The sequence below is a fragment of the Petaurus breviceps genome, unplaced genomic scaffold (genome assembly GCF_028583685.1).
Source record: "Petaurus breviceps papuanus isolate PSGF00001 unplaced genomic scaffold, PetGlider_PUasm1.0 185, whole genome shotgun sequence".
NCBI lineage: Eukaryota > Metazoa > Chordata > Mammalia > Diprotodontia > Petauridae > Petaurus > Petaurus breviceps.
Genome location: NW_027185797.1, coordinates 35,607,339 through 35,634,917, shown reverse-complemented (window position 1 = coordinate 35,634,917; position 27,579 = coordinate 35,607,339). Strand labels below are relative to the sequence as shown.

General features: G+C 43.4%; 1 protein-coding gene across 1 annotated transcript in view; it reads left to right on the top strand.

Annotated features, from left to right (window-relative positions):
• Positions 1–27,579, top strand: part of LOC138161829 (zinc finger protein 107-like) — a 35,588-nt gene that overhangs the window by 943 nt on the left and 7,066 nt on the right. The window contains exons 2-6 of the mRNA XM_069088806.1: positions 1,725–1,814; positions 2,688–2,814; positions 3,841–3,936; positions 13,832–16,084; positions 21,352–21,359. Of these exons, the coding sequence (XP_068944907.1) occupies positions 1,725–1,814; positions 2,688–2,814; positions 3,841–3,936; positions 13,832–16,084; positions 21,352–21,359 (2,574 nt within the window). The remainder of the gene's footprint in view (positions 1–1,724; positions 1,815–2,687; positions 2,815–3,840; positions 3,937–13,831; positions 16,085–21,351; positions 21,360–27,579) is intronic.

The following is a 27,579-nucleotide window of genomic DNA, read 5'->3' as shown; positions in this document are numbered from 1 at the left end:
TCATTGGAGGCATTAATGAAGGAGCGGAGTGCATACCGACTTAAGACAGGGACGGATGTGGTAACCTCAGTGTTCTCTACACTACTGTCCAGAGAAGCCGAATATCCATAGCTTAAGAAGGGAATGTGTTCAAGAAAAGGATGGATGTGTCTGGGATCTGAATGGGTTTGAGCATTTGAAAGGAAAGAACAGCTGAGCTGTAGAAGGTTCTGAGGTTTAACTGAGGAATGGTAGCAAGTGTCAGTTAAATGAAAATAAGAATCCAGCATGAATTTCTAGTGTGGAAAGTGTTTCTTCTAGATACTTTCCCCTTTGCTTTGGGCCAGGCATGAATAAAAGAGGCATTGCAAGGGAAAACCAGTATGATATGACAGTGAGGCCTCTTAAAAAAAAAAGCAAACCTTTAAAAATATTTTGGATGGTTTTTGTCATTTTAGAGACACAAGCATTTGGTCTTCCTTTGTGGCAGTAACCCACAACATAGAAATCTTCTCTGAGGGTGCATTAAAAAGTCTGATCTTTTAGTCCTCTGCTTTTATTATTTGATCTCCAGGATTGGCTTTAGTTTTTCAGTTTATTCAGAGTTCATTTCCTTTTAGTGCTCTGACATCAGTGTCTTCTCTGTTTTCTTGGTTCTACTTAAAACACTTTTCATGACTTTATACATATCTTCCACATTTCTCTGAATTCCTCACGTTCATAATTTCTTACTTTGTGATACTTTTGTATACTGTGGTTTTAAAAAAGCGTTTCCCCAGTAATTCTTTGCTACTTTGTGAGTGATTTTTAAAGTCTCTGACCATGAAAGCCAAACCATGAAGACAGTCAGGTGTGGTTAGGAGTGCCAGTGTTTTCAGTGAATTTGGTTGGGGAAAGGTATGATTTAATGGACTTATCAATGTGCATGCAGAACAGGTATGGTAGATGTTGGGGAGTAGAGAAGATCAGGAAGGAAATTCCGATAGGAAATAGCGACTTCACATTTGAAATCTCTTGAAGTGAAACACTGGCATGTAGCAATGAAGTTTAGTTTGTGGACATCAGATCTGATGATGACTGATCATGGAGGATATATGAAGATCAGGGATGTTGACAGTTTTCACTCTACATTTCTGCATTGTGAATGCTGAAGTCAACAAGGATTATAGGAAGGGCTGGACAAAAGGTAAAATGTCAAGTGCTGAAGCCATGAAGGAAAACCTGAGTGGCTCCTGCGACATGGCAAACATTATGCCACTTGTGGCTTTCCCTCGGAGGAATTCTTGTCCTTATTTTCTCGTTTTGGAAAATATGAATAGGTTACGCAATTAATGCAAAGTGTACCCTAATACACATTATTTTCCCAGGTCAGACAGCTCAAGGTTATTGTTAAGGCTGGTAATTTCCCATAACTAAATAATGCTATTTGAACTTTGTCATTAATTCTTCAGGCTGTTATTGGCACCCAGACCCCTACTTATTTCAAGTGACCAGTTCTGACAGAGTGTATATTCTGGGGAGAGGCAGGATTATCCTCAAATGTGTATCCACAAACAATAGAACTCAGTCTATATTTCTTCATTCCCTCAGTAAAGTATTTGGATTTTAAAGGAACTTGTTGGATTATAGTGTGCTTTGTTTCCCAGGGAGTCAGGAAGACTTCTATTGGCTTGGGAACCTTCAGTGTCTATATTTGAAAGGAGAACCCTGACCTCCATCCAACTAGGGGTTCCTTTTCTCCATAGGTGGAGAAAGAGGCCCTTATATCCTCCAGGAGAGAAGCCAATGCCAGACTAAGAGATTCAGTACCAGCCCTCCAGTATTACAGGCGGGAAGTAAGGATGCTTAATCCTTTAATGGGTAGTGAAATCAAGAGATTTTTGCCCTGTCCACGATTTCCTTCAAGGGAGATATCATCCCAGGAAGGCTTCTGTCACTGGGATTTCCCCCAGCTTGTTTTCTGACCATTTGAATAATCTGAAGTAACTTGTATTTTATTTTGTATCTCTGGGGATTTGGCATTTTGATCTAGGCCGAGTCTTCCATTTAGCTCTTTAGCTGAAAGGAGGTAAAGAGGGGGGGAGATGGGCCTCTCTTGGCTATCCAAAGACCACTATAATGGTGACAGTGACTTGGAAAGTCGATCACCGCACTGTTATTCTGAAATCTTTTCAAGCAAGTTTCTGAAGCCCTCTATGAATTCTGCCTACCTTATCTACGCAATCTTGAAGCTTCCTACCCTTTGTGTTGAAATAACAACTTCTGGGTGCCTATATTGGCTCTGATTTCTGTTACCATGAAAGCATTTTGGGGGTTCCTTCTTTTGACCTATGACTTTGGGAATGTCGTGCTACCCAATTTAATTTCCAGTAAGGCAAAAATTACTCTGCAAAACTAAGCAAAACTTGACTATTTTTGTACAGGTATGACTCTTTATTAGGTTCTAAACTAGGGTGAAGCACATGGCTCCTTTATGTTTCACTTGAAGAAGCATTGCCTAAGATCGACATTGAGGGGGGCTGAGCAGAATGATCACCAAGCTACGGTATCTAGTAGAAAGTTAGACACATAACGGGTATGCAATGAATATTTGACTTGGAATACATTGTGAAAGCTATTTCCTATGCCATCAGGTAACATGAAGTTTTCCCCCAAGGTTCTTGTGAGAGAGCATCCCTGGGTGAGCAGGAATGTGTTGAATGTTTCAGGAATCGGTGACCTTCAAGGATGTGGCTGTGGAATTTACCTGGGAGGAGTGGAGACAACTGGACCCTGCTCAGAGAACCTTATTCAGGGAGGTGATGCTGGAGAACTATGGGAACCTTGTTTCCTTGGGTAAAGACAGCTTTCCTTTTTAACTTAGAAGCTTCTCATCAGGACAGCTCGGTATTTTCATTTACCGGTGGCGATGGGGAACCTGAAGGGCATGGCAGAAGTAGAGAATAGACTTAATAATGGGGCTCAGAACGTAGTAGAATAACTCCTAGATTTAGAGGTGGAATGAACCCAGAGGGATTTCTAGCTCAATCCTTTAGTCTTAACAGTGAGGAAAACGAAGCCTGGATGGGGGAACTGTCTTGTCCACAGTCACTAAAGTAGTGAGTAGCACAATTCAGACCCAGTTCCCTTGACTCTAAATCCAGTACCCTTCATCCCCACCACCCTTCTTTTCCCTTGCTATCTGCAGTCAGTAAATTATCAAGGTGGAATGTGACACACGCTGTTGGTCATAATTAGACTACTGGTCATTTTTGTAAAAAGAGTCAACGGTGGACTCTTTTGTTTGTTTTTAATACTGAGGAAACCTGGGAAAGAGCCAATGGAGAAGCATAGATTTAAGATGCAGGAGATGATTCCTAGAATAAGCAGGGTGTGATGGAGCCAAGGGTTCACGAAAAGGAATCAGTCTAACAAGAAGTAGTGATAATTCTTTCCTCTGTGACTAAAAAGGACAGGAAAGCCTTAACTCAGAACAGAGACATGGCTTCCTTACCTGTTTCTAGGTGCAAGGTCTTTTCTTTGAAGTATTAGAATGTAGCTTCATGTTCCTGCCCCAGGGCTGCCCCTTGCCCATTCTTTGTTCCACTAGATCAGAGATTCTGTATCAAAACACCAGGACAGGTACTGAAAAATGTGCAAGATTCTTATTGAATTAGGTTCTATATTCAAGTTTTCTTTTTTTTTTTAGTCCAAAATCACTCTGACCCACCTCTCTCTCCTTTCTGGTAAGGGTCATGAACATCTTTCAGAAGTCCTTATTTATACCTTCCCAGTGCCCTTTGTTCCTGAAGCACCAAGAGCTAGAAGTGAGTTCTGATATGGCCCTGTTAAAGTGTTTTCCCATTTCCTTCCTCTGAGCAGGGCTTGCAGTTACCAAACCAGATGTTATATTCCAGCTGGAGAAGGGAGAAGCGCCATGGGTGCTGGAGATAGAAGTCCCAAGAAGCACCCCTACAGGTGAGTGAGAAAGGTGGGGGTCACTCCAGGGAAGAGTTCAGCTATTGGTGGGGGGGAATGAATGCTTTTGAAATATTGACTGAACACTTTCCTCACAGAGGAGGTCTCAGTCTGTCCAGGTGGAACCTTCTCACACTCATTCATTTTCATGTCAACAACTTAGTTTCTGTACGGTCCCAGAATGATATCTTCCTACATTTGGATTCTTTCTCAACTCAGGTCAGCAGACATTCATTACACAGCTGCTGTGGGCTAGGTCCCTTCTTGCCTGAAGGGACTTTTCTGCCACTGTGGGACTCAGTATGTGTATAGGTCTCTTGAGGAGGAAGTGAGCATTGTCAGCTAGGAGGCGAGGGGTAGACGGGAAGAACAGAAGCTTCATGCAGGAGCTGAGCTGAACTTGATGAAGGTGAAGGGTTCTCAGAGGTAGAGGTGGGAGATGTGCTTTCCAGGCCTCTGGTAGAAAATTGTATAGAGTATATGAAAGAGAATAATGTGAAATAAGGCTAGAAAGGCAGGTGGGAGCCCCGTCCTCAAGGCTTGGAATTTCAGCCTGCCGGTTGTCTACTTTACATTGGAACCAATACCACAGCACGTGCGCTTAGGTTCCACCTGTGCCTCAGGAAGATCATTTTGGTATCTGTGTGGATGAGGGTGGAAGCAGGGTGTCAGGTTAAGAGTCTGGCATAACAGTCCAGATGAGATGTGAAGAGACCCTGAGCTAGGGCTGGGACTATTCAAGTGTAGAGGCAAGAGATATGGTGGGGGGAGAATTCACAAGACCTGGCATGGGGTATGGGCACAGAGAATGAGTGGGAGAGTCATCAGTCTAGAGCTGGGAGGTCCTTAGAGATCATTTAATCCAACCCCTTCATTTGGTGGATGGGGAAACAGAAGCCCAAAGTCAGGGAAAGGGGTTGCCCCAAGGTCAGAGAGGTGATAAGTGGGAGAGATGGGTTGTGACCTCAGATCCTCTGAGTCCAAATCCAGCTCTCTTTCCAATGATGTTCAGTCATTCAGTGGTGTCTGACTCTTTGTGACCGCAAAGATCCGGGAGTGGTTTGCCATTTCCTTCTCCAGTGTGTCCCCATTTTACAGTAGAGGAACTGAGGCAAATGGGGGTTAAGTGACTTGCCCAGGGTTTCACAGCCAATAAGTGTCTGAGGCTGGATTTGAATTCAGGTCTTCCTGATTGGAAGCCTGGGGCTGTATCCATTGCACCACCTGACTGCTCCACTTTCTATTGTATCACACTGAAAGTCTACAGTAGCTCCTACTTTGCTATTATGGGTGACAGGGCCCTCAGTAGAAATGTGAAGTTTCAGTCAGGGGGCTGGCTTTCTAAGAGGTATTACAAATTTTTCTTCTTGGCATTTGAAGCCTTCCACTGTTTGGCTCCCCCTCTGCAGGGGCAGTGTCATGCAATGGAAAGAGCTTTGTTCAGAAGTCAGTGAGACCTGTAGTGGCCTCATGACTGGTTCACTTCACCTCTCTGCCCCTCGGTTTCCTCACTTATAAAGGGAGGGCATTGGACTTGATGGCTTTTGAGGTCTTAGCTCTCTCCTTTTTCAGCATCATTTCATGTTCCTTTCCTTTGTACACTTCATGTTCCAGCTGGGAGAGTCTGCTAGCTGTCACCTGCATTTTGACCTCTGCTTTTGTTGTAGTACAACCTGGAATGAGCTCCCTTCTCACCTGAAACCCCTAGACTCCTACCTAGTTTCTTCAAGGCTTATTTCAGGTAGCATCTCCCCCGCTACACCTTTCCTGATTCCCCAGATTGTTAGTTCTTTCTCTCAACTCTTTGTCATCAACAAATAAGAAATGCATGCCAGCTCTGCCTTTACCTAAATCACTGATGAGAATGAAAACAGCAAAGGGCTCTTCTGTGAGGAATTCTGCATAGTTCCTCCAAGTTGCCTTTGAACCTTTAATGTGATCATTCTTTGGATCTGACTCTTAAACCAGTTCAGAGTTGTGAAAAAGGTGATGCTGATTACAGGTAGCATTTATATAGTGCTTTAAGATTTTCAGAGTGCTTTACAACTATTATTTCTTTTTCCTCACAACTCTGAGAGGTAACAGGTATTATCTCAGTGGTACAGATGAGGAAACTGAGGCAGAAAGCTGCAGAGTCATCTGAGCTAACTAACTTGAATTCATCAAGTATGGCCAGATTTTCTCTCAGGCATCAACGCTCTACTTTCCTCCCTCAGCAATTTTTGTTGTCATTCCCACGTCAAAGAACATTTCTCCTTGGCAGAAAAAAACATAAACCTTTTCTTGGCAGAAAAAAACAGTCTTCTTCCTGTTTTCGTTTTTGTTTTTGGAGGGGGGAAGGTAGGGCAGTTGGGGTTAAGTGACTTGTCCAGCGTCACACAGCTAGTTTTTGTGTTAAGTGTCTGAGTTCAGATTTGAACTCAGGTCCTCCTGACTCCAGGACTGGTGCTCTATTCACTGCACCACCTAGCCGCCCCTGTCTTCTTTCTGTTGACAGTTATCATTGTCTTATTCATCCCCAGCTAGGCTCCTATCCCTTCTTTCTTCCCAATGTGCCTTTGACAATTTGTTTTTGTTACCTGTAGCTTGCATTCTGAGCTTTAGTACAACCAGCCTCTTTGTACTGGACCACATCATCTTCTTACTCATCCTGTTCCGGCTCTTGCTTTCATCTTTTGTATGTATCTTTATCAAATGTGAGTTAGTTTATAAATTCTCTGCCTATCCATATCACTCTTTTTTGATAAATACGGTTTTCTTCCTTGTTTGGATTGTTTTCCTTTATTGACACATTCCCATCACTGAAGTTGGTGGTGATGGTAGTGGACCGTGACATCATGGGGTGATGTCTTGACTTGCAAGTGAATTGGATTTAAGTGAGACAGAGATTTGAAAAGTCCTCAGTCTCATTCTCCCTTCCCAAGTCATCAAAGACTGGTGGCAGAACAGAAGTCAAGAATGGCTGGAGCTAGCCCAGGACGCAGGTGATGACCTTGAAATCTTTGTTGCCTGACCGAGCTCTAAGCTGTCTGCAGAACCTACTTCATTCACCTTCATGGCCATTGGAACAAATTTTTCTCATCTGCCCTTTCCACCTGAGGAATTCTTCACATGTTTGGTATAGATATCCCCCTAATTCACTGATGGATTTGTGGTTTATTGGTTACTCTCAACCTGATTTAGCCCCTCTGCTGAGATGGTTTGCTGGGGTGTGGCCATTGTGCATGCTACAGAATCTTGGAGCCACAGGTGAGAGTTGGGTGAAAATGGATTCCAAAGGTGGATGGGCAGCCTTTAGGAGGTTTCGGTAAGCCCGCACGCCAGAGGTATTAGTCCTTCTTGAACACCCCAGATAGCCCAACTGAAGTTAGCATCGAAGGAGCTGAATGGAACCTTCATTTGTTTTATCATCTTTACGTTACAGTCTCTTCTCATGTTCCAAGAACTCCCTCTTACCTCAAACAAATTTGTGACAGCATCGTCATTTGAAAATTCCCTTTAGCAATGTAAGTCATACCCCATTTTGGGTGACTCTCATGTTCTCCCAGAAGGTCACACAGGAGGCCCACTCAGCATGCTAGAGACCTTTCACACTCTGTCTGACATTATAAGTGTACTCGTGAAGTGCCTTGCCCACCTGTCAGCCCTTGATCTTGCCATGTTACCAGCCCATCTTTTCTTCCTAGCTTTATGATTCCTTAATGATGTCCTTTCCTCCTATTCTTCTTAGGAGTTCCTCGGTTCTCTGCAGCCTGCTTACACCCATCACGGGCTCTTTGGATGAAGTAATGTTCCATATTTTCCTACCATCTAGAAACACTGGTAAAATGTTAGTATTCAAAAGATGGGGCCTTTGCTTTCAAGGGAAGGTTGGGATTAGTAAAAAACCTCTGCAGTCTTCTTTCCCTCTCCTATTCACTTCTGGGCCCAACTGGTTGTCCATGTCTCCTGTCTCACATGGATGTGTATGTATATGAACATAGTATTGAACAGACTTCAGAATGTATATTGGAATCTGGGCAGCAGACATTGTTCAACACTGATTTTTCCCACGTGGCTGAACAGGTCAAACTCCTTTGAGTGATTATAGTTCTCTTCTAGGGTGCTCTGGAATGTTCTGGAACTTGATGTAGTTAGTGCAGTGTCATCCACAAACAGGAGCGTTTGGACCTCAGCATCTGCAGAGAATCTCTCCTGGAGATACGGATTCTGAGCTCCGTTCCTCCATCACAGTGATCCAGACAGCTCCAATGCATGCCTCACTTGATATTGGTTATCAGAGGGTCATTGACCAGGGCTATTTTAAATTCTTTAAATAAGTTTTTCTTAATATCTTTTGTTTTTAATATCACCTACGGTCCCTACTGTACCCTTCCCCTACCATGCCATATAATTAATAATTTAAAGGAGAAAGAAAGAAGAGAAAAAAGGTGCCACCAGACTAGCACATAGAACAAAGATCCTGACATGCTTCCTACTCCACTTCTCCACTCTTGCAAAGAAGCAGAGAGAAGAGCCCTTGGTCCAGCTGGGTCCTTATAATTCCATAGCATTCAGCTGTGATCGTTTCCTTTTTTTTCATCTCTATTGTTGGACTCGTTGAGCATTGTCTTCCTAGTCCCTCTTCACTTTTCATCAGTTTACAGAAGTCTTTCCATGCTTCTCTGTGTTCATCACATTTATCATTTGTTACCGAATAGTCGTATTCCATTATATTCTTGTACCATAATTTGTTGTTTTTAGTTCTTTGCTGCCACAAAATAGCATTGCTTTAACTATTTTGGTATATGTGAGGCCTTTTTTTAATGCCCTTTGACCTCCCATAGATGTACATTTAGCAGCGGAATCTCTAGGTCAAAGAGTATGATTACTTTACAGAATGGTTTAAGTCATAGCTCTGTCAACAATGTTAGTGTTCCCATTTTCCCACAATCCCTGCAACATGGTCTTTTCCCTAAGTGTAAGGATGCATGTTTCTCCATGTCAGATTTCTCCTTGTTTGGGACGGGAATGATCAGGGAATCCCCCCAACTTACTGAACTGGGGCACCTGATCACGTGCCCAGGCCCTTTCCAGTGTCCCATGATTGCACCACTTGGGATGGCACAACACGCTGGATTCTTGCCAAGGGGAATGTCTGATCTCAGCCCCCGCTTAGCCCCTTGGTTGCTCTGATGGTAGTGGTGAGTGATAGAGCTTTCCCGCTGGACAGGAGAGCTGCTTACTCTGTAGACTTCAAAGGAGAAGCAACTTCAGTTCTCCCTCAGAAGGTAGGTGGGGTTGTTTTCCCTTGCTCCTCTTCCTTTAGAAACAGTGGCAACCACATGCTCATGTCAGATAATACATGCCCTTGCTGGGCTTTGGAGCGTTATACTTAAGGAGGGGTGACTGAGAGATGTTGGCAGACCCTCCTGGGTGAAAATTCCCTGCCATGTGCCCTATTAGCACATTAGACAGACCATATATTTCCCCACCGTATCCACTGATAATGCAAAGGACAGTCCTGATCCAGGGATCCCTGTAATATACAGAGGGCCAAACCCATCCAACTCAAGGACAGGCGGGGTTAGCTTGAGAAGAAAGCTGGCAAAATCAGATGAACCCTAAATGCACGTTGAGATTAAAAAATGGGATTCAGCACCTAGGCTTCATTGGAGTCAACCCCTCACGTTCTCGGTCATCCCCCTGAGGTACAAGTTCCACTTGTCTAGGTCTTTATGTACAGAGGCCTCCAAAAACGTGGACCTCATGTGCTCATAAGGGTCTGTGTGAAGACACTGCTGATCCCCACACTTTAGGTCTTTAATACATATCCTTTTCTAAGTCCTGCTTGACAGAGACATACCTGTGGATGCCCAGGTGAGCAGCATTGGTTGTATAAAATCTCAAAAGGCCAGTAAATCTCTGACCTCTTTTTACCTTGGGTAAGTGAGTGTCAGGATCTTGTTCTGGACTGTCTGTATTCCTTAAAGCTTGAGTGAGTGGGGCTAGATCCAGGATTTTCTCAAGTCTGACCTCCCACTGCCTGATCTTCCTGTGAGCCACCAGCAGTCTAGGACTTTTGCCACTTTGGCCTCATTGACCTAATCAACATGTCTTCACTATAGTGATGGCTATCTATACCTTCAGGAAGTGTGACTTCTTTCCCATCTCTTTGCCCGCCAGACTGGCAATATGAGTGAGGTTCAGATGGTCTTGGTGAAGGTTAGTGAAGCTACCTGGATTCTTTCCCAGGAGAAGGTGGACCCCTCCTGAATAGCTTAGCCACAACAGTAGATACAAGAGCATTAGTGAAGTCAGCAGCCCTATACCAGTCACTGATAGGAGGTTAGCAACAGCTTATGCAGTTGGTGTAATAACTTTGTTTAGCTTCCTGTAGTGTGCTGTAATCCTGTAATAGTAATGAAATTTAAAGATCCCCCTGTATTGGCTTGGTTTTCAAATTGATTGTGTTAAAACCCAGAGCTCGTGAATCCCACTTGTGGGATGGACTTGTTGATGTGAAAAGAGAGGGCTGAACTGGGAGGAGCTGGTGATGTAAATTTAGAGAGACCCAAGAAAAGAGAGAGGCAGAAGAACTTTTTGGAAGCAGCACCTTTGGAGGCAGAGAGAGACTGAGAGGATTGCTGAGGGCCACTTTGAATTGCCCAGGACTTTTGAGAGCTGCCACCCAAAGCTGCCAAGGACTGAGGAGACATGGCTTTATGCTGGTGCTTTGTCTGTCTGTTTTGATGTTGTTTTGCCAGATTTGTCCACTGGTGAAGGACAATCCAGTTGTTGCAGAGGTTTGGGGACCTTGTTGTTGGTTCAGAGCTACTGAGACTGTTCTGCAGACAGAGAGTGAATTCTGTCCACTGGTGAAGGACAGTGCTCTTGTTGCAGAGGTGTTGGAACCTTGCTGTTGGTTCAGAAGCCCTGAAGAAGGATTTTCTTGTTGTATATTTACAGAAATCCTGGAAGGGGGTATTGCTAATGTTTTCAGGGGTCCTGGGACTGTTCTGCAGACAGAGAATGAATTAATGAAGAGACTGGCAATGTATCTTGTGGCCTTGCTAAGCTTTGTCTCCCAAGGAACAAAGACTGCTGAGAACTTGCCTCATGTCAAGATGAAGAAAAGACCTCCATTTGGGTATTAAATGCTGTGCTTAAGCTTATTGTAACTCTGGAGTAGATTCAGTTGTGATCCAAGGGTGGGAAACTTTTGACTTTTTTTGTGCTCTGTGATTGAACAAATGAATGTACTTTACTTATGGTTGGAAACTAATCTCCATTTGAGAAGAGGGGCTTTGTGATGGACTAAATGAATGTAATGTCCAGGGGTGGGGTAGTACTTGATTAAATCACACTTGGTAAATGCTGTATTTTGAATGATGCTATATGTTGATTCTCTCTGTTCTTAATTTGTCACTGAATAAAATGGACAGCACCTATGCTAGTATTTTGAACCTTGAGAAGTTGCCTTTGCTTGGCATTACATTACTGGTGAAGGACAGTCCTTCCACGCCTCCAGGATCCTTGGCCTTACAATCTCAATCTAAATGGCCATGGATCCTGGAACAAATAGAGGCACTATGCTTTGAAATCCTGCCGACTACACCATAATGTAATGTAATGCCAAGCAAAGGCAACTTCCCAAGGTTCAAAATACCAGCATAGGTGCTCTCCATTTTATTCAGTGACAAATTAAGAACAGATAGAATCAAAATTTAACATCGTTCAAAATACAGCATTTACTAAGTGTGATTCAATAATCTCCAAGTGCTACCCCCAAGTGTGACTTAACAACAAGAAAATCCTTCTTCAGGGTTTCTGAACTAACAGCAAGGTTCCAACACCTCTGCAACAACAGCACTGTCCTTCACCAGTGGACAGAATTCACTCTCTGTCTAGCTCTGAACCAACAGCAAGGTCCCCAAACCTCTGCAACAACTGGATTGTCCTTCACCAGTGGACAAATCTGGCAAAACAACATCAAAACAGGCAGACAAAGTACCAGCATAACAGCCATGTCTCCTCAGTCCGTGGCAGCTCTGGGTGGCAGCTCTCAAAAGTCCTGGGCAATTCAAAGTGGCCCTCAGCAATCCTCTCAGTCTCTCTCTGCCTCCAAGATGCTGCTTCCAAAAAAGTTCTTCTGCCTCTTTCTTTTCTTGTGTCTCTCTAAATTTACATCATCAGCTCCTCCCAGTTCAGCCCTCACTTTTCACATCAACAAGTCCATCCCACAAGTGGGATTCACAAGCTCTGGGTTTAAACACAATCAATTTGAAAACCAAGCCAATACAGGGGGATCTTTAAATTTCATTACTATTACAAATCCTCCAAGTGCCACCTACCTTCCTCATTCACCCCCAGGGCTACATCAGGTGAAGTAGTACAGTAATGAACTCTGGTCTTCATCATCATTACTTTCCTTCATTAGGAAGGAGATAAGACCTAGTATTATTTGGTGTTAACTAGATTGGATGACACCTGCAACTCCAGGGGTTTCCATTTGGCCTTAAACACAATTACTGGCATGGAGATGACTCTCATTGCCTCTTCAGGATCTGGATTGAGTGTGGCTGAAGGGCTCTTATTGTGCCAGTGCTGAATGTTATGGTTCAGTTTTACCAGCCTCCTGGAGACTGATGTTGAATTATTTTCTTACCAGTCCTATGTTTCAAGATGTCATCAGCCTTGACCTACAGAGTTTGAGGCAGACACTGTTCTTCCACCCACCATTCCTAGAGTACATTATTTGTACAGACAGTCATATTTGCCCAGACAACCACTGTGACTCTCTCTATTTCACTAGTGATCATACCCATGACTGTATTGTGGTATGATAGGAAAAGCCCATAACTAAAGCTTAATGCCCCTGAGGTTGGGATCCACCCTTTCAGAAAGCAGGATCTAATTGCTCCTGGCTGGTCATTGGGTGTACGGAGTAGGTCGTGGGATAGGGAGACAGACCAGTGATGCTGGCCTCCTTGCTGTTCCTCAAACAAGACACTCCTATCTCTTGGCTACAAACATTTTTAGAGGTGTAGAATTTTCTCCATCATCTCTTCCTCCTAGCTTGCCTGGCTTCCTTCAAGTCCCAGCCAAAATCCTACCTTCTACAAGAAGTTTTCCCAGTCTCCTTTAATTCTAGTATTTTCCCTCTGTTGATTATATCCAATTTATCCTCTGCTCATATATGCAGTTTTTTAAGTACCCTGAAGTGTAATTCACTTAGACTTTGAGATTCATTCATTCATACAAACTAGATGCTCCCTTACTGTCTCCTTTCATAGCTTCACTTCAAATTGCTATTAATAATGTTTGTTCTAAACACATTCCAGAGGACCAACATATGAGGCATGCTGCCCACCTCTTGGTGGAGAGTTGACGAATTCAGTGTGGAGGATGAAACAAATTTTTCAACACAGCCAATGTGGGAATTTGTGTGACGTGACTGCATATTTTAACAAGAGTTTTACTTTTTTTTCCACTAAAGTAGGAAGGAGAGAAAAAGTAACAATAGAGTTGGAAAGAAGGAAGGAAGGAAGGAAAGAAAGGATCTTTGAAGCATTTTTTAATAGATAAAAGAACAAAAGGAAGGCCTAAAGGAAAAACAGACAAGCGGGACAACTTCAACAGTTACATTTTAAATTTATACCAAAAAAGAAAAAAAAATTGTTTACAGTTTCAAAAATAATCCTCTTTCTGTTCTATTTTCTATGTGGAAATACTGATTTTATTTGGTGTTTGCTGGAGGGTCAGAATAAAAAAAAGTTTAATCCAATATTTGTTCCATAATTTTAAAATTTCAGATCATTCTCTATAGTAGATGAAGCAGAATCTAGGATTGACCATAAAAGCAGTTTTCTTTCTCCTAACGCAAAAATGATTGACTTTTCTTTCTTTCTTTCAGAGTGCCTTAATCTGGAGTCTAAGTGGGAAACAGAGACTATTGCAATCCAAGGCATTTCTCTAGGGAAGTTAACAAAGGAAAGAATCAAGAATGGACCATGGGATTCTGTGTTAGGAGAAGCCTGGGAATGTGCTGTTAGGTTGGAGCAACAAAAAGCCAATTATGAAAAGCAATCCCAGCAAATGACAATCTCTCATGACAAAACTTCTGAGTTTTACACCAGTGAATGTAATATATTGGGAACGGGCTTTAATCTGAGGCCAATGCTCCTTCCACAGCATCCAGATCATAAGGGGAAAAACACGCACAAACGTGATGCACACGGAGTCCACTTCAGGCAGTGTTCAGAAAAACGTAAGCACGATAGTCTGTTTTCTGAGACACTTTGCAAGTATAAGTATAGGAATTCAGACAGTTGGGATTCAGATCTTACTCCAAATGACAGAAAATATACTGAAAAACAGTCATGCGAAGGTGGGAAAGTGTTGAATAGCAATGCTTCCATTACAAATCATCAGAGGATCCCAGCTGCTCAGAAATCTTTGCAGTATAATACATGTGGGAAAGACTCTAGCAGCAAGTCTCTTTTATATCAAGAACTACATACTGAAGGGGAACCCTTTGCATGTAAGGAATGGGAAAAATCCTTTAGCTGGCGTGGACACCTCACTGAACATAAAAGAGTTCATACTGGAGAAAAACCCTTTGAATGTAATAAATGTGGGAAATCCTTTAGCTGGAGGGGACATCTTGCTCTACATAAGAGAATTCATGCCGGAGAGAAACATTTTGCATGTCCTGAATGTGGGAAATCCTTTAATCAGCATGGAAAACTTAATGAACATAAGAGAATTCATACTGGAGAGAAACCTTTCCCATGCAGTGAATGTGGGAAATCCTTTAATCGGCGGAAAGCACTCATTATCCATAGGAGAATTCATACTGGAGAGAAACCCTTTGGATGTAGTGAGTGTGGGAAATTCTTCAATCAGAGGGGACATCTTACTGGGCATAAGAAAATTCATACTGGAGAAAAACCCTTTGAATGTAATGAATGTGGGAAATTCTTTAGGCGAAGACGACACCTTACTAGACATATGGTTATTCATACAGGAGAGAAACCCTTTGAATGTAATGAATGTGGGAAAGCCTTTAATGAGTGTGGAAAGCTTAATGAACATAAGAGAATTCACACAGGAGAGAAGCCCTTTGAGTGTACCGAATGTGGGAAATCCTTTAATTCAAATGGACAACTTACTACACACAGAAGAATTCATACTGGAGAGAAACCTTTTGTGTGTAATGAATGTGGGAAATCTTTTAGGTGGTGTCGAGATCTTAATGAACATAAGAGAATTCATACAGGAGAGAAACCTTTTCAGTGTAATGAATGTGGGAAGTCCTTTAATCGTCGAAAAGCACTTATTGTACATAGGAGGATTCATACTGGAGAAAAGCCCTTTGAATGTAGTGAATGTGGAAAATTCTTCAATCAGCGTGGGAACCTTACTGAACATAAGAGAATTCATACTGGAGAAAAACCTTTTGAATGTAATGAATGTGGGAAATCATTTAACTGGAGAGGGCAGCTTACCATACATAAAAGAATTCATACTGGAGAGAAACCTTTTGTATGCAGTGAATGTGGGAAATCCTTTAATCAATGTGGAAAGCTTACTGAACACAAGAGAATTCATACTGGAGAGAAACCATTTGAATGCAATGAATGTGGAAAATCCTTTAACTGGAGTGGACAACTTACTACACATAAGAGAGTTCATACTGGAGAGAAACCCTTTGAATGTAATGAGTGTGGGAAATCTTTTAGCAGGAGTGCATCCCTTACTAAACATAAGAGAATCCATACTGGAGAGAAACCTTTTGAATGTACTGAGTGTGGAAAATTTTTTAATTGTCATGCACACCTTACTGAACATAAGAGAATTCATACTGGAGAAAAACCCTTCGAATGTAATGATTGTGGGACCTCTTTTAGGTGGAGAGGACAACTCACTAGACATAAGAGAATTCATACTGGAGAAAAACCCTTCGAATGCAGTGAATGTGGAAAATTCTTTAATCAGCGTGGAAACCTTACTGAACATGAGAGAATCCACACTGGAGAGAAACCCTTTGAATGTAGTGAATGTGGAAAATCCTTTAAACAACGTGGAAACCTTACAGACCATAAGAGAATTCATAGTGGAGAGAAGCCCTTTGAATGTACTCATTGTGGCAAATCCTTTAATCGCCGTGGAAAGCTTACTGACCACAAGAGAATTCATACTGGAGAGAAACCTCTTTGACTGTAGTGAATGTGGGAAGTCTTTTCCCTGTAGAGCAGTGCTTAGTGACATAAGAGAATTCATGTTGCAAAGAAATCCTTGAGTGTAATAAATGTGGATAATATTTTCACTGGGGAGGATAGCTTACTAGCATAAGAAAATTATTTAAGAAAGAACACTTTGTAGTGGATGTAGAAAATCCTTTAACCAAAGTGAAGAGTTATTATACATAAAATTCACAGTGAATTAAAACCACTTGGAATGTTAAGAATGCAGATTGCCCTTTAGCTGGCACTGAGATCTTACTAAGCATGAGAATTCATGCTAGGGAGAAAGATTTTGTGGAGTTCAGCAGCTTCATTGGCTTGTGAATCACCTTTAAATGAATACGTCTTACTGTATTATTAATTTCTATTTAAAGATACATACCGCATGCCATAAATTTTTCTTTTCTGCTTAAACTTATTTGCAAGGAATTAGCTTCCCTCCACTTCCAGCTTTTCCTTCCTAGATATAAAAGATATACTTCTTGTTCTGAACTCCAAAATCCCCCTTAACTGCATTTTTTACAGGTCCAGTTAAGTAATATTTCATCTTAAATTCGTAATAAAGGCCCAATTTGAGGTCACTTATCCAGCTATATTTTTCTTGCCTGTTATGTTCAGTGGGGAAAAAAAAAGGAAGAAAAACTCTTCTGTCAGCCTTTTTTTCATTGAGCCCCCAAATGGGTCCATTTGGGATACTGGGCAGAGCCAACTGGGCCCATTACTAGTTGATTTTAATAGTGGAGTCTTCTCTCCTCTAAATGCTTGGGAACCACAGGGCTGGGGAATGCACAGCTGTTTGGGCTGACAATACAAGCCTTGTAGTGAACTGCACTCACTACATTTTAAGTTTCTGGGTGTCACTTGTGCTTGTGTATGCCTGCAATAAACCTTGCTATGTTCCAGAACTGCCACAGTGAAGTCACTTATATTGAATCTCGGGCTTGATTAGTATATCCAATCAGCTACCACACCCTTGGAACATTAATCAATATAGGAAAATGTTCATTAATGACCTGCCTTATTTGACAGTGTAAAGTTCATGTCTAAGAGAAATCGCTTGTAATTGTAATATATGTAATTATATATCATGTAATATATAATTATAATATAATTTAATTATATTAAATATAAACAGCCATCACCTCATATAGCATTACAGTATTCACAAAGAATCTCAGAAGCCAGAACTCATTCCTGACCAGTATTCTCCATTTGCCAGTGATACTGTAGTCATCCAGCCTCTGAAAATCTCCACTGAATGGGAACCTTCTACCTAGGAACTTTATATAACTTCTAGATAGTTCTATTTGTTAGGAAGAGGGCAGCTAGGTGGCACAGTGGATAGAGTACTAGGTCTGAAGTCAAGAAGACTCATCCTGAATTTGAATCTGGCCTCAGACGCTTCCTAGCTGTGTGACCCTGAGCAAGTCATTTAACCTTGTTTGCCTCAGTTCCTTATCTGTAAAATAAACTGGAGAAGGACATGGCAAACCACTCCAGGATCTCAGCCAAGAAAACCCCAAATGGGGTCAGGAAGAGCTGGACACAACTGAAAATGACTAAACAATTGTTAGAAAATCCTACTTTAGAGCAGAGGTTCTCTTAAAAACTTTTTTTAATTACTTTTTTTTCAATGAACAAAAATCTATCTTCTTGCTGCCTACCTCCCAAATGAGAAATAAAAAACCCCTGTTACAAACAAGTAGTCAAGCAAAAATTCATTCATTGGCTATGTCCAAAAAGAGACATTGATTTTTACACTTGATTCCACCTCCCTATGAGGAGGTGGATAGCATGTTGTGTCATAAATCCTCTGAAATTGTGGTTGTTCATTGCCCTGCTCGTAGTTACTAAGCCTTTTAAAATTGTTTATCCTTAAACCATTTTTCTGTTATATAAATTGTTCTGGATCTGCTCACTTTACTCTGCTGTCAATTCATAAAAAAAAACTTCCTAGGTTTTTCTGAAACTCTTCATCATCTCTTATGGCACTGTAGTATTCTGTCATATTCACATTCAACCATTCCCTGGTTGATGGATAGCTCCCTGTTTCCAATTCTTTACCGTTTCCTTAAAAAATCTTCCATAAATATTTTTAACATGTGGGTCCTTTTCCTCTTTCTTTGATATCTAAGGTACAGACCTGGGAGTGGTATAACTGGGTCAAAGGGTATGTACAGTTCAATAACTTTTTGGTTAGAGTTCTAAATTGCCTTCCAAAATAGCTGGACCACTTCACAGCTCCACAAATAAGTGCATTAATATACCTATTTCCCCCCTCTAGCATTTGTCACTTTTCCTTTTTTATAAAAATAAATTATTTTGGTCTGCTTTGCTAAGATGATATGAAGTAGAACTTCAGAGCTGTTTTACTTTGCATTTTTCTAGTCCTTAGAATTTAGAACAATGGTGCCAAACTGAAATAAAAATGGATCCCTGTGGGCCATATATGAACCTATAAAACCACTAGTTAACATCATATTGTATTTTTATATTTTTAGAAATTTCCCAATTATATTTTCATCTGGTTAAGGCTGTACTTGGGAGTTTTTCAGGTGAGTATGACACTTGATTTAAAGCATTTTTTAATATGGCCATTGGTAGCTTGGATTTCTTACTTTGAAAACTGTCCATGTCCTTTGACCATTTATCAATTGGGGAACAGTTCCTTATTAATCTGAACCAATTCCACATATGTATCTTAGGAATGAAAGTTTATCAGAGAAGCTTGCTGCAAGAATTTTTTCCCCCATTTACCTATTTCTCTTCTAACTTTAGCTGCATTGATTTTGTTTGGTAGTCCCTGTTATGATTAAGTGTATGTTTCCCTCCATCTTATACCCTCATACTTTGTCTTGTCTTCATTTTCTGCTCCCTCTTTATAAAGAATGTGTATCAAAAGGAAAAGAATTGTGCCTCCTATGTGTGAGATACTACACTAAGTGCCTTTATATAAATATTTATACTTCATAGTAATGCCAAAAGGTAGTTACCATTCTTATCAACATTTTACAGAGAATTCCCTTTCCATCTCCAGCTGTGGCACGGCATCTGAAGAAGACCTTTTACGAAACAAGCAGGTCACGTCTTCCCCTTCCTCCCAGGCCCCTCCCCACCTGTTGTAGGAATCGATTCAGGAAACTTAAGATTGTGAGAGGACAACGCTGGTGATGACCTCCAGAGTGACGCAGCAAGGTGGTCATTCCCAGCAGGAAGTGTTGGAGAGGTGATCAGTGGGCCAGGTAGCAAGGAGGGAAAGTTAAGTCTCCAGCCTGGCTGAAGTCAGACCTTCATATAGCTTATTTCAATTCAGTTTAGCAAATATCTAGTGAAAGTGTTACAAATTCTCAGGGTACTTGACACTGTATTGAAAATTCTAGCAATTGTAGTTAGATTATCACTGGAAATGAACTCATAATATTTGCAGATTACACGTAACTGTATCATCAACACCCAGCTGTCACAATCAAAAACTTAATAGAGACAAATGAATCGAGCAAGTATAAAGGAGACGATGTTAACGCACAGAAGTTGCTCGTATTCTCAATTTACTAGCAATATCGCTTGAGAAAAAAGTAATAAAATGAGAAGCCCTATTCACAAAACCAACAAAACCCTCAGGGAAGATAGTAATTAAACTTGTTCAGTCGTGTCCAACCCTTTGGGACTCTGTGTCCCCAGGGTTTTTGTGGCACAGATGCTGGCGTGGTTTGCCATTTCCTTCTCCAACGCGTCCCTGTTTTACAGATGAAGAACTGAGCGAGGCAGATGGGTTAAGTGATTCGTCCTGGGCATATAGCTAATAAGAGCCTGAGGTTGGATTTGAACTCGGATCTTCCTGAGTCCAGGCCCATTGCTCTCTGCTCTGCACCACCTAGCTGCCCCCAGTAAGTAACTTACGTAGAAATAAATGCGCTTTGTGTAACCAATTATGATGTAAAGAAAATTCCAAATAATTGGCGGGGCATTAAATATTTAGATGTGCTGAAAGTTAATTTCCATATTTAATGGGGCACCAATCAAAATACTGAAGAGTTTCTTATAAAATCAGATTTTTTAAAAAACAAATTCTTGCTTTTTTTAAGCCGGAGCCCTCGGAGCACGCGCAAAGCCCCCTTCGGCCACAGAACTACGTTTCCCAGAAGTCCCTGCAGAAGACGGGTTTTTCCCTGGAGTCCTCGAGGGGCGGTTGCCATGGGAATGGTTGGCTGGGGCAGGAGGAGACCAGGCCACCGCACTTCCGCTTCCGCTAGCTTTTGTTTGTGTCCCGGAGGGCCGGTGTCCTCCGGGAGTGTCCTCTCAGCCCGGCGTCCTGCTCCCGAGGATTCGCGTGCATGCGTGCGGTGGAGCCCCGGGCTGGTCCGGGCTCCGGGGAGAACCCTGCCTTGCCTTCATGAAGCGCCTGCTGTGTACCGGGCGTAGAGAAGAGTCCGCGGGGAAGAGACCGAAGCCGGTGTCTGCCCTCGGGGAGCTTCCAGTCTAATGGGGGGACGCGCAGCGCCCGCTACGCCCGGGGAGAGGGGGAGGCGGCCGGCGGGAAGTAACTGAGGCGGGAGCGGGCGGCCGGGGAAGATGCCCAGAGGAGTCAGGGGGCTCGGGGCGCGAGGACGCTGACGGGCCGGCGGAGGTGAGCGGGCCGGGGTCCCGTGTGCGCTGACAGCCGAGGGGAGGGGGCTCCGGGCAGGCGGACCCCCTGCGGCTGCTGCGCCGCGGCTGGGGGGCGGGGCCGGTGCGTCCGAGGAAGGGACCCCGTTGGGTTTTGGGGGGAGCCTGGGAGGCCGGGGGAGGCTCAGGTGCTCGTGGGACGCCCACTCGAGGCGGTGACAAGGAAGCAGGGCGGGCACCCGCATCGCGGTCGCATTACAGGCAGGGCCTGGACCGAGTCCTGCGGAGGAGACGAGGGGCGGGCAGGCGGCAGCAGAGCCGAGCGCACCGCCGCGGACCCCTGGGGAGAAGCGGCCACCGAGGCCCCTAGTGATCTGGGGCGTGGTCAGCTGAGCCTGCGGTTGGGAACCGGACTGCGAGAGCTGAGAGAGTGGGAAGGAAATGGCCCAGGCCCTCTCCGGGAGTCTAGCCCCAGAAGGGAAGAGAGAGTGGCCGAGAGCCGGCAGGGAGGGATAAGCTAAGCGAAGGTGGCATCTGGGCATCTGGGAAAGGCCATTCTGCTCACAGCCCTTCCTCGTCCTAGGTACCCTGGTAGAGGCCCTGCCATTCTGGAAGGGCATGGTCCCAGCCATCGTCACACCTGGCGCGCAGGTAAGTAGGAGCTTCCCTTCTCTTGGCCTTGCCCTGGGGATCTCCAAGCACGGACAGCTGCGTTCTTTTCCGCAGGGACCCAGGACACTTGGCATCTGAGGAGCCAGACTCTTTCCTATAAGCTTTTTTGTGTCATGGAGACCTTTTGGGCACTCTGGGGAAACCTGTGGATCCCATCTCAGGATAATGTGTTTAAATGCAGATACGTGGGATCACAAAAGAAACTAAATATATTAAAATTCAGTTATTGAAATATTTTAAAAGTAAATTTCTAGATATATGATTAAAAGATCCCTCTACTCTCTGTACCCTCTTGGTAACTGGCAGCCTCGTGGTGCAGTAAGTAGACTGCTAGACTTGGAGCCACAAGACCTGAGTTCAAATTCAGCCCCAGTCACTTCTTGCTGTATAAACCTGGGCAAGTCATGTGACCTCTCAGCCTTAGTTTCCTCGCCTGTAAAATGGGGGCAGTAATAAGACTATTGTGAAGATCAAATGCACTTTTCAAACCTTAAAGTGCTGTGTAAAGGCTGGCTGTTACCATCTTAGAGGTTCCCAGGGTTCAGTCGTTTTCTCTGTGCAGCTAATTCTCAGATCTCTGTCCCCAGCATTAGTCTCTTTCCTGAGCTCGAGCCCTGTATTACCAACTGCCTTTTTGACATCTGGGGCTGGAAGCCCCCTAGGCATGACAAGCTTAACATGTTTATAGCAGAACCAGTCTTTCTCCTCAGACCTTCTCTCCATCCCAGCATCCCTTCTACTGACAAGGGCACAACTATCCTAGTCACCTCAGTGTTGTCCCTAACTCTTCTGTGACCCAAATCTTATCATTTCTACCTCGATGTCTCTTTTTTCCCCCTTTCTTTTTTTTTTTTTCTGGAGGGCAATTGGGGTTAAGTGACTTACCCAAGGTCACATAGCTAGTACATCTTAAGTGTCTGAATCCGGATTTGAACTCAGGGTCCTCCTGACTCCAGGACCAGTGCTGTATTCACTGTGCCACCTAGCCACCCCACCCCCTTTCTTCTTTAAATTAATTTACTTATTTTTAGTTTTCAACATTCATTTCCATAAGATTTTTAGTTTTAAATTTTCTCCCCCTTCCTCTCCTTCCCCTTTCCCAAGACAAGATAAAGGCTCTACATATACATTCATATTAAACATACTTTCACATTAGTCATGTTGTAAAGAAGGATTAGAACTAATGGGAGGAACCATAAGAAAGAAGAAACAAAACAACAAAGAAAAGGAAAATAAACAGTGTGTCTCCATCTGCATTCAGACTCCAGAGTTCTGGAGATCCAAATACACCGCTGATATATGATTGTCTTGGGCCCAAGACGCAGCCAGCTTCCCTTTACACCTCTTCCTGCTTTTCTCTTTCTTTGGGGACAGCTTGCCCAGGGTAAGGCAGCTAGGAAGTATCTGAGTTCACATTTGAACTCGGGTCTTCCCAAATCCAGGTCTAATGCTGTTACCACCAGGCCACTTAGCATTCAGCACCAGTGCAGATCTTTCAGCCTGCTACAGATTCTGATCCCAGAGACATACATCCTGGTGCCCCATAAACATTTGACCTGGAGTGTTCTGGGCCTTGAGTATTGTGAATGCTATTCCATATCTATAGGTCTGGCTAACTTCAGGACTTCCCCAGAGCAGTCAGTAAACACTTATTAAGTGCCTACTGTGTGCCAGATAGGGGGTAGCTAGGTGGTGCAGTGGGTAAAGCAGTGTACCTGGAGTCAGGAAGACCTGAGCTCAAATCTGGCCTCAGACACTTACTGGCTGTGTGACCCTGGGCAAGTCACTTCACCCTGTTTGCCTCAGTTTCCTCATCTGTAAAATGAGCTGGTGGAGGAAATGGCCAACCCCTCCAGTATCTTTGTCAAGGAAAATCCCAAATGGGATAATGAAGAATATGGCACAACTGACAAAACAGCTAAACAACAACAAAATGTGCCAGGCACTGTGTTAGGTGCTAGGGATACAAATAAAAAGAAGGGCAGTCCCTGCCCTTGAGGAGCTTCTGGGCTGTTGGGGGAAGACAGGACGCAAAAGGAAAGGGAAAGAGGAAGGAGGCTTGATGCCGGAGGGTACCTGTACAGGGGCGGGTTCTTCATGGAGTCAAAACCCCGCAGAGCAGCTGTGGGAAAGGATGAGCTGGCCAGACATCCCGAGCCCACCCTCCAGTCAGAAGGGTGAAGATGTCTCTAATGCTGAAGTTGAATCTACCTCTGGGATGAAAAGTTTGTGCACCAGGGCATCCCTGGGTGAGCAGGAACGTGTTCAATGTTTCAGGAGTTGGTGACCTTCAAGGATGTGGCTGTGGAATTCACCAGGGAGGAATGGAGACAACTGGACCCTGCTCAGAGGAACCTGTTCAGGGAGGTGATGCTGGAGAACTATGGGAACCTTGTCTCCCTGGGTAAAGGCTGATTTTCTCTGTGCTCATTGGGGTGTGTCTGCATTTCCATTTGCTAGAGGCAGTGGGGTGTCTATAGAATTTAGCGGAACTTTTGTCTCAGTGGGCAGGAATATTTTAGAATACATGTATCATGGAAAGATTCTTGAGCCTTGAACTCAAGTGAGAGGTTGATTCTCCTCCTTTCCCCAGCTGCAATATGTTTTGGGTACAACTTCCCTATGGAACTCCAGCGTCCTCTAAGGCTGCTCCTTCCCCATTCTTTGTTTTACTAGAGAAAAGATCAGCACCTAGTACTGTGCATGATGTAAAAGGGGTGCTTAATTAATCCTTGTTAGATTAATGAAGTTCCTTTGTACTGCCCTTTGGCCTTCCTCTACACACTCTTTTTGCCAGAAGAGGCAGGAAGGAAGACTGGATTCTAAAGTGGCCTTCATCAAAGATCTTTCTTTCCCTTGAGCAGGGCTTACATTTGCCAAACCAGATCTCATCTTCTTTTTGGAGCGAGGAGAAGCACCATGGACTCTGCAGAGACAAATTCCAGGAAGCCCTTCTTCAGGTAAGTGAGTGAAAATCAATCAGATGTGGGGGTTGTCACTCCATAAGACATCAGAGCTGTTCACTTGAAACCTTCTAATAGAACTCACAATTCCTCTCAGCTTTTTAAAATACTTTATCTTTATTTCCTTCCTTTCTTAAAGAAAGAAATTATTTATTTTTACAGACGCTCATTCTCTCTCTACTCCTACTCTAATACTAAAGACAAAAAACAAAGCCAAAGGAAGTGTCAGATCCTCATAACAAATATGCATATTCCTACAGAATAAATCCCAATATTGAACATGTCCAAAAATATGTCTTATTCTACATTTTAAAATTCATCACATCCCTGGTAGGAGATGGGTAGAATATTTCATCTTGAGGCCTCTGGTTTCATAGTATTTCACTGCATTGATCTGAGTTTTAAAAGTCTTTCTAAGTTGCTTTTCTTTATAATATTGTTGTCATTACATAAATTGTTCTGGTCCAGCTCATTCTGTTCTGGTACCTCTGACACTGACCCTGTTGTCATTTAAAAAAGAAAATTTTTATTTGTGTAGGAATTCCCTCAATCAGCAAAAAATCTGCTCTCTCACTGTCCCACTCAAATTTTGTTCTTGTTGAGTCATTTTTCAATCATGTCCAACTTTTCATGACCCCATTTGGGCTTTCTTAACAAAGATATTGCAGTGGTTTGCCATTTCCTTTTCTTGTTCATTTTACAGATGAGGAAATTGAAGCAAAAGGGTGAAGTGACTTGCCCTGGGTCACACAGCTACTAAGTGTCTGAGGGCAGAATTGTACTCAGGAAGATAAGTCTTCCTGACTCCAGGCCTAGCGCTCTATCCCCTGAGCCCCTAGCTGACCTAGAGAGACCCTCTGTAAGCCATGAAGGGATATGAACCCTCAGTTTTCTCCTTAAAATTAAGAAGAAATTTAAAAAACCATTATGAACATGTGTAGTTAAGGAAAACAAATTTGGCTGTGTTCAAAACAGCATGTATCTAGTTGTGCACTCTGGAGTTCTTCCCTTTCTCAGGAGGTGGGAAGCATGAGCTGTCAGGAGGCCTCTGGAATTGTGCTGGTCAGTCACCGGGTCTTTCAGAGTTGCTTGTCTCTGTCATGTTGTCATCATTATATAATCAGTCTCCTGATTCTGTTCACTTTACTGCATCCGTTCATCCGAGTCTTCCCAAGTCTCTGTAAAGCCATCCCTTTCATCATGTCCTCTGCCACCATCGTATTCCATCATATTTATATGCCATGACTTGCTCATCCGTTCCCAGATCTATAGGCACCCTCAGGTTCCAGTTCTTTGCCACCTCCAGGAGAGCTGTCAGTGTGTTTTGTGCCTCCTTAGTTGAAGTTTTTTTTTTTTAAAGCAATCGGGGTAAGTAACTTGCTCAAGGTTACGCGGCCAGTTATTATTATTTCTGGGTGTGGTGCTGAGCGTCCGAGCCCGGGATTCGATCTCCAGGTCGTCCCAACACTGGAGCCGGTGCTCTTACTCGCTGAGCCACCTGGCCGCCCCTAAGCAATTGGGGTTAAGTAACTTGCTCAAGGTTTCATGGCCAGGTGTTTCTGGGTGGGTGCTAAGTGTCTGAGCCCGGGATTCGATCTCCAGGTCGTCCCAACACTGGGGCTGGTGCTCTTACTCGCTGCGCTACCTGGCCACCCCCTTAGTTGAAGTTTGTTTTGCTTAGGAATAATCCTTCTAATAACCTCTCTCTCTTTTCCCATTTCCCTCCTATCTCACTGTTGAGTGCATTTCTGTTCATTTGGGTACAGAACTGTGTGTGTGTGTGTGTGTGTGTGTTCTTCCCTCTGTTGACCAGTTTAGATGAAAGTGAGCTTGAAGCGTCGGCCACTTCCCCAGTAGCCTCCTCATTTGTGCAGATGTCTGCTTCTGTTGTTGTGTTTGTCTTTAGTTGTCGAAGAGGACCCTGGCATCAGGGAGATGATGACATGGCTTGCAGTGGACTTTGATTTGAGGGAGGGAGGGCTATACAGTCACCAGCCTCACTTTCTCCTCCAGAGCCATCTAGGTCCAGGGACCAGATATTCATCAGGATGACTGGAGATGACCCAGGATGCAATGGGAGACCCTGGCCCTTTTAGGCTGAGGCCTTTTCAGGGACTCACTTAGATCGAGGTAATGCCCATTCAGTGAATAGGCCTCTTTGATAAGTGAGTCAAGGGATGGCCCCTTTTATTAGAAAAAAGAAAAACATCCAGCTGAGAGGGGAAGGCCCCCATGGCTGCTTTTCTGAAGACTCGCAGTGACCGTTGGCCGTTGACCTTCCCTCCTAGCCTGGACTGACCAGAGATGCCTCCCATGATCTCGCTTGCCTTTCACTGCCGCTGTACTTCTCTCCCCCTCTCTTCCCACTCTTCTCTTTCTGTGAAGACATGCCTTCTGTGACCCCTGATGATGACGGGGTTCGGAAAGAACACACGCATCATTCCTCGTGTTAGAGTGTTAGCGGTTTGTCCTGGATCGCGCTTGATCTTTTTTGTGTCCCTCTTAACTCCTGTGTTTGAACTGCAGAGTGTCTGCACGGCTCTTGTCTTTTCATCAGGTCTGCTTGAAAGTCCTCTGTCTCATGAATGGCACATTTCCCCCTGTAGGATTATATTCAGTTTTGCTTGGCAAGTTATTTTTGTGTTTTGTTGTTTTTTTTTTTGCTTTTTGGAGAGGAAAAGGTAGGGCAGTTGGGGTTAAGTGACTTGCCCAAGGTCACACGGCTAGTAAGTGAAGAGTCTGAGGTTGGATTTGAACTCAGGTCCTCCTGACTCCAGGGCTGGTGCTCTATTTGCTGTGTTACCTAGCCGCCCCCTCTTTTCTTTCTTTTTCTTTTTTGGCAAGTTATTTTTGGCTGTAAGCCTATATCTTTTGCCTTTTACAATAGCATATTTCCACTTGTTTTGCTGCTTTATAGTGGTGGCTGCTAAATCATGTGTGATTCTTTTTTTTTTTTAAGCAATCGGGGTTAAGTAACTTGCTCAAGGTTACATAGCCAGTTATTTCTGGGTGTGGTGCTAAGTATCTGAGCCCGGATTCAATCCCAGGTCATCCCGACACTGGAGCCGGTGCTCTTACTCGCTGTGCTACCTGGCCGCCCCCATCATGTGTGATTCTGACTGTGGTTCTTGGTACTTGAATTCTTTCTGGCTGTTAGAAGTATTTTTTTTTTTTTT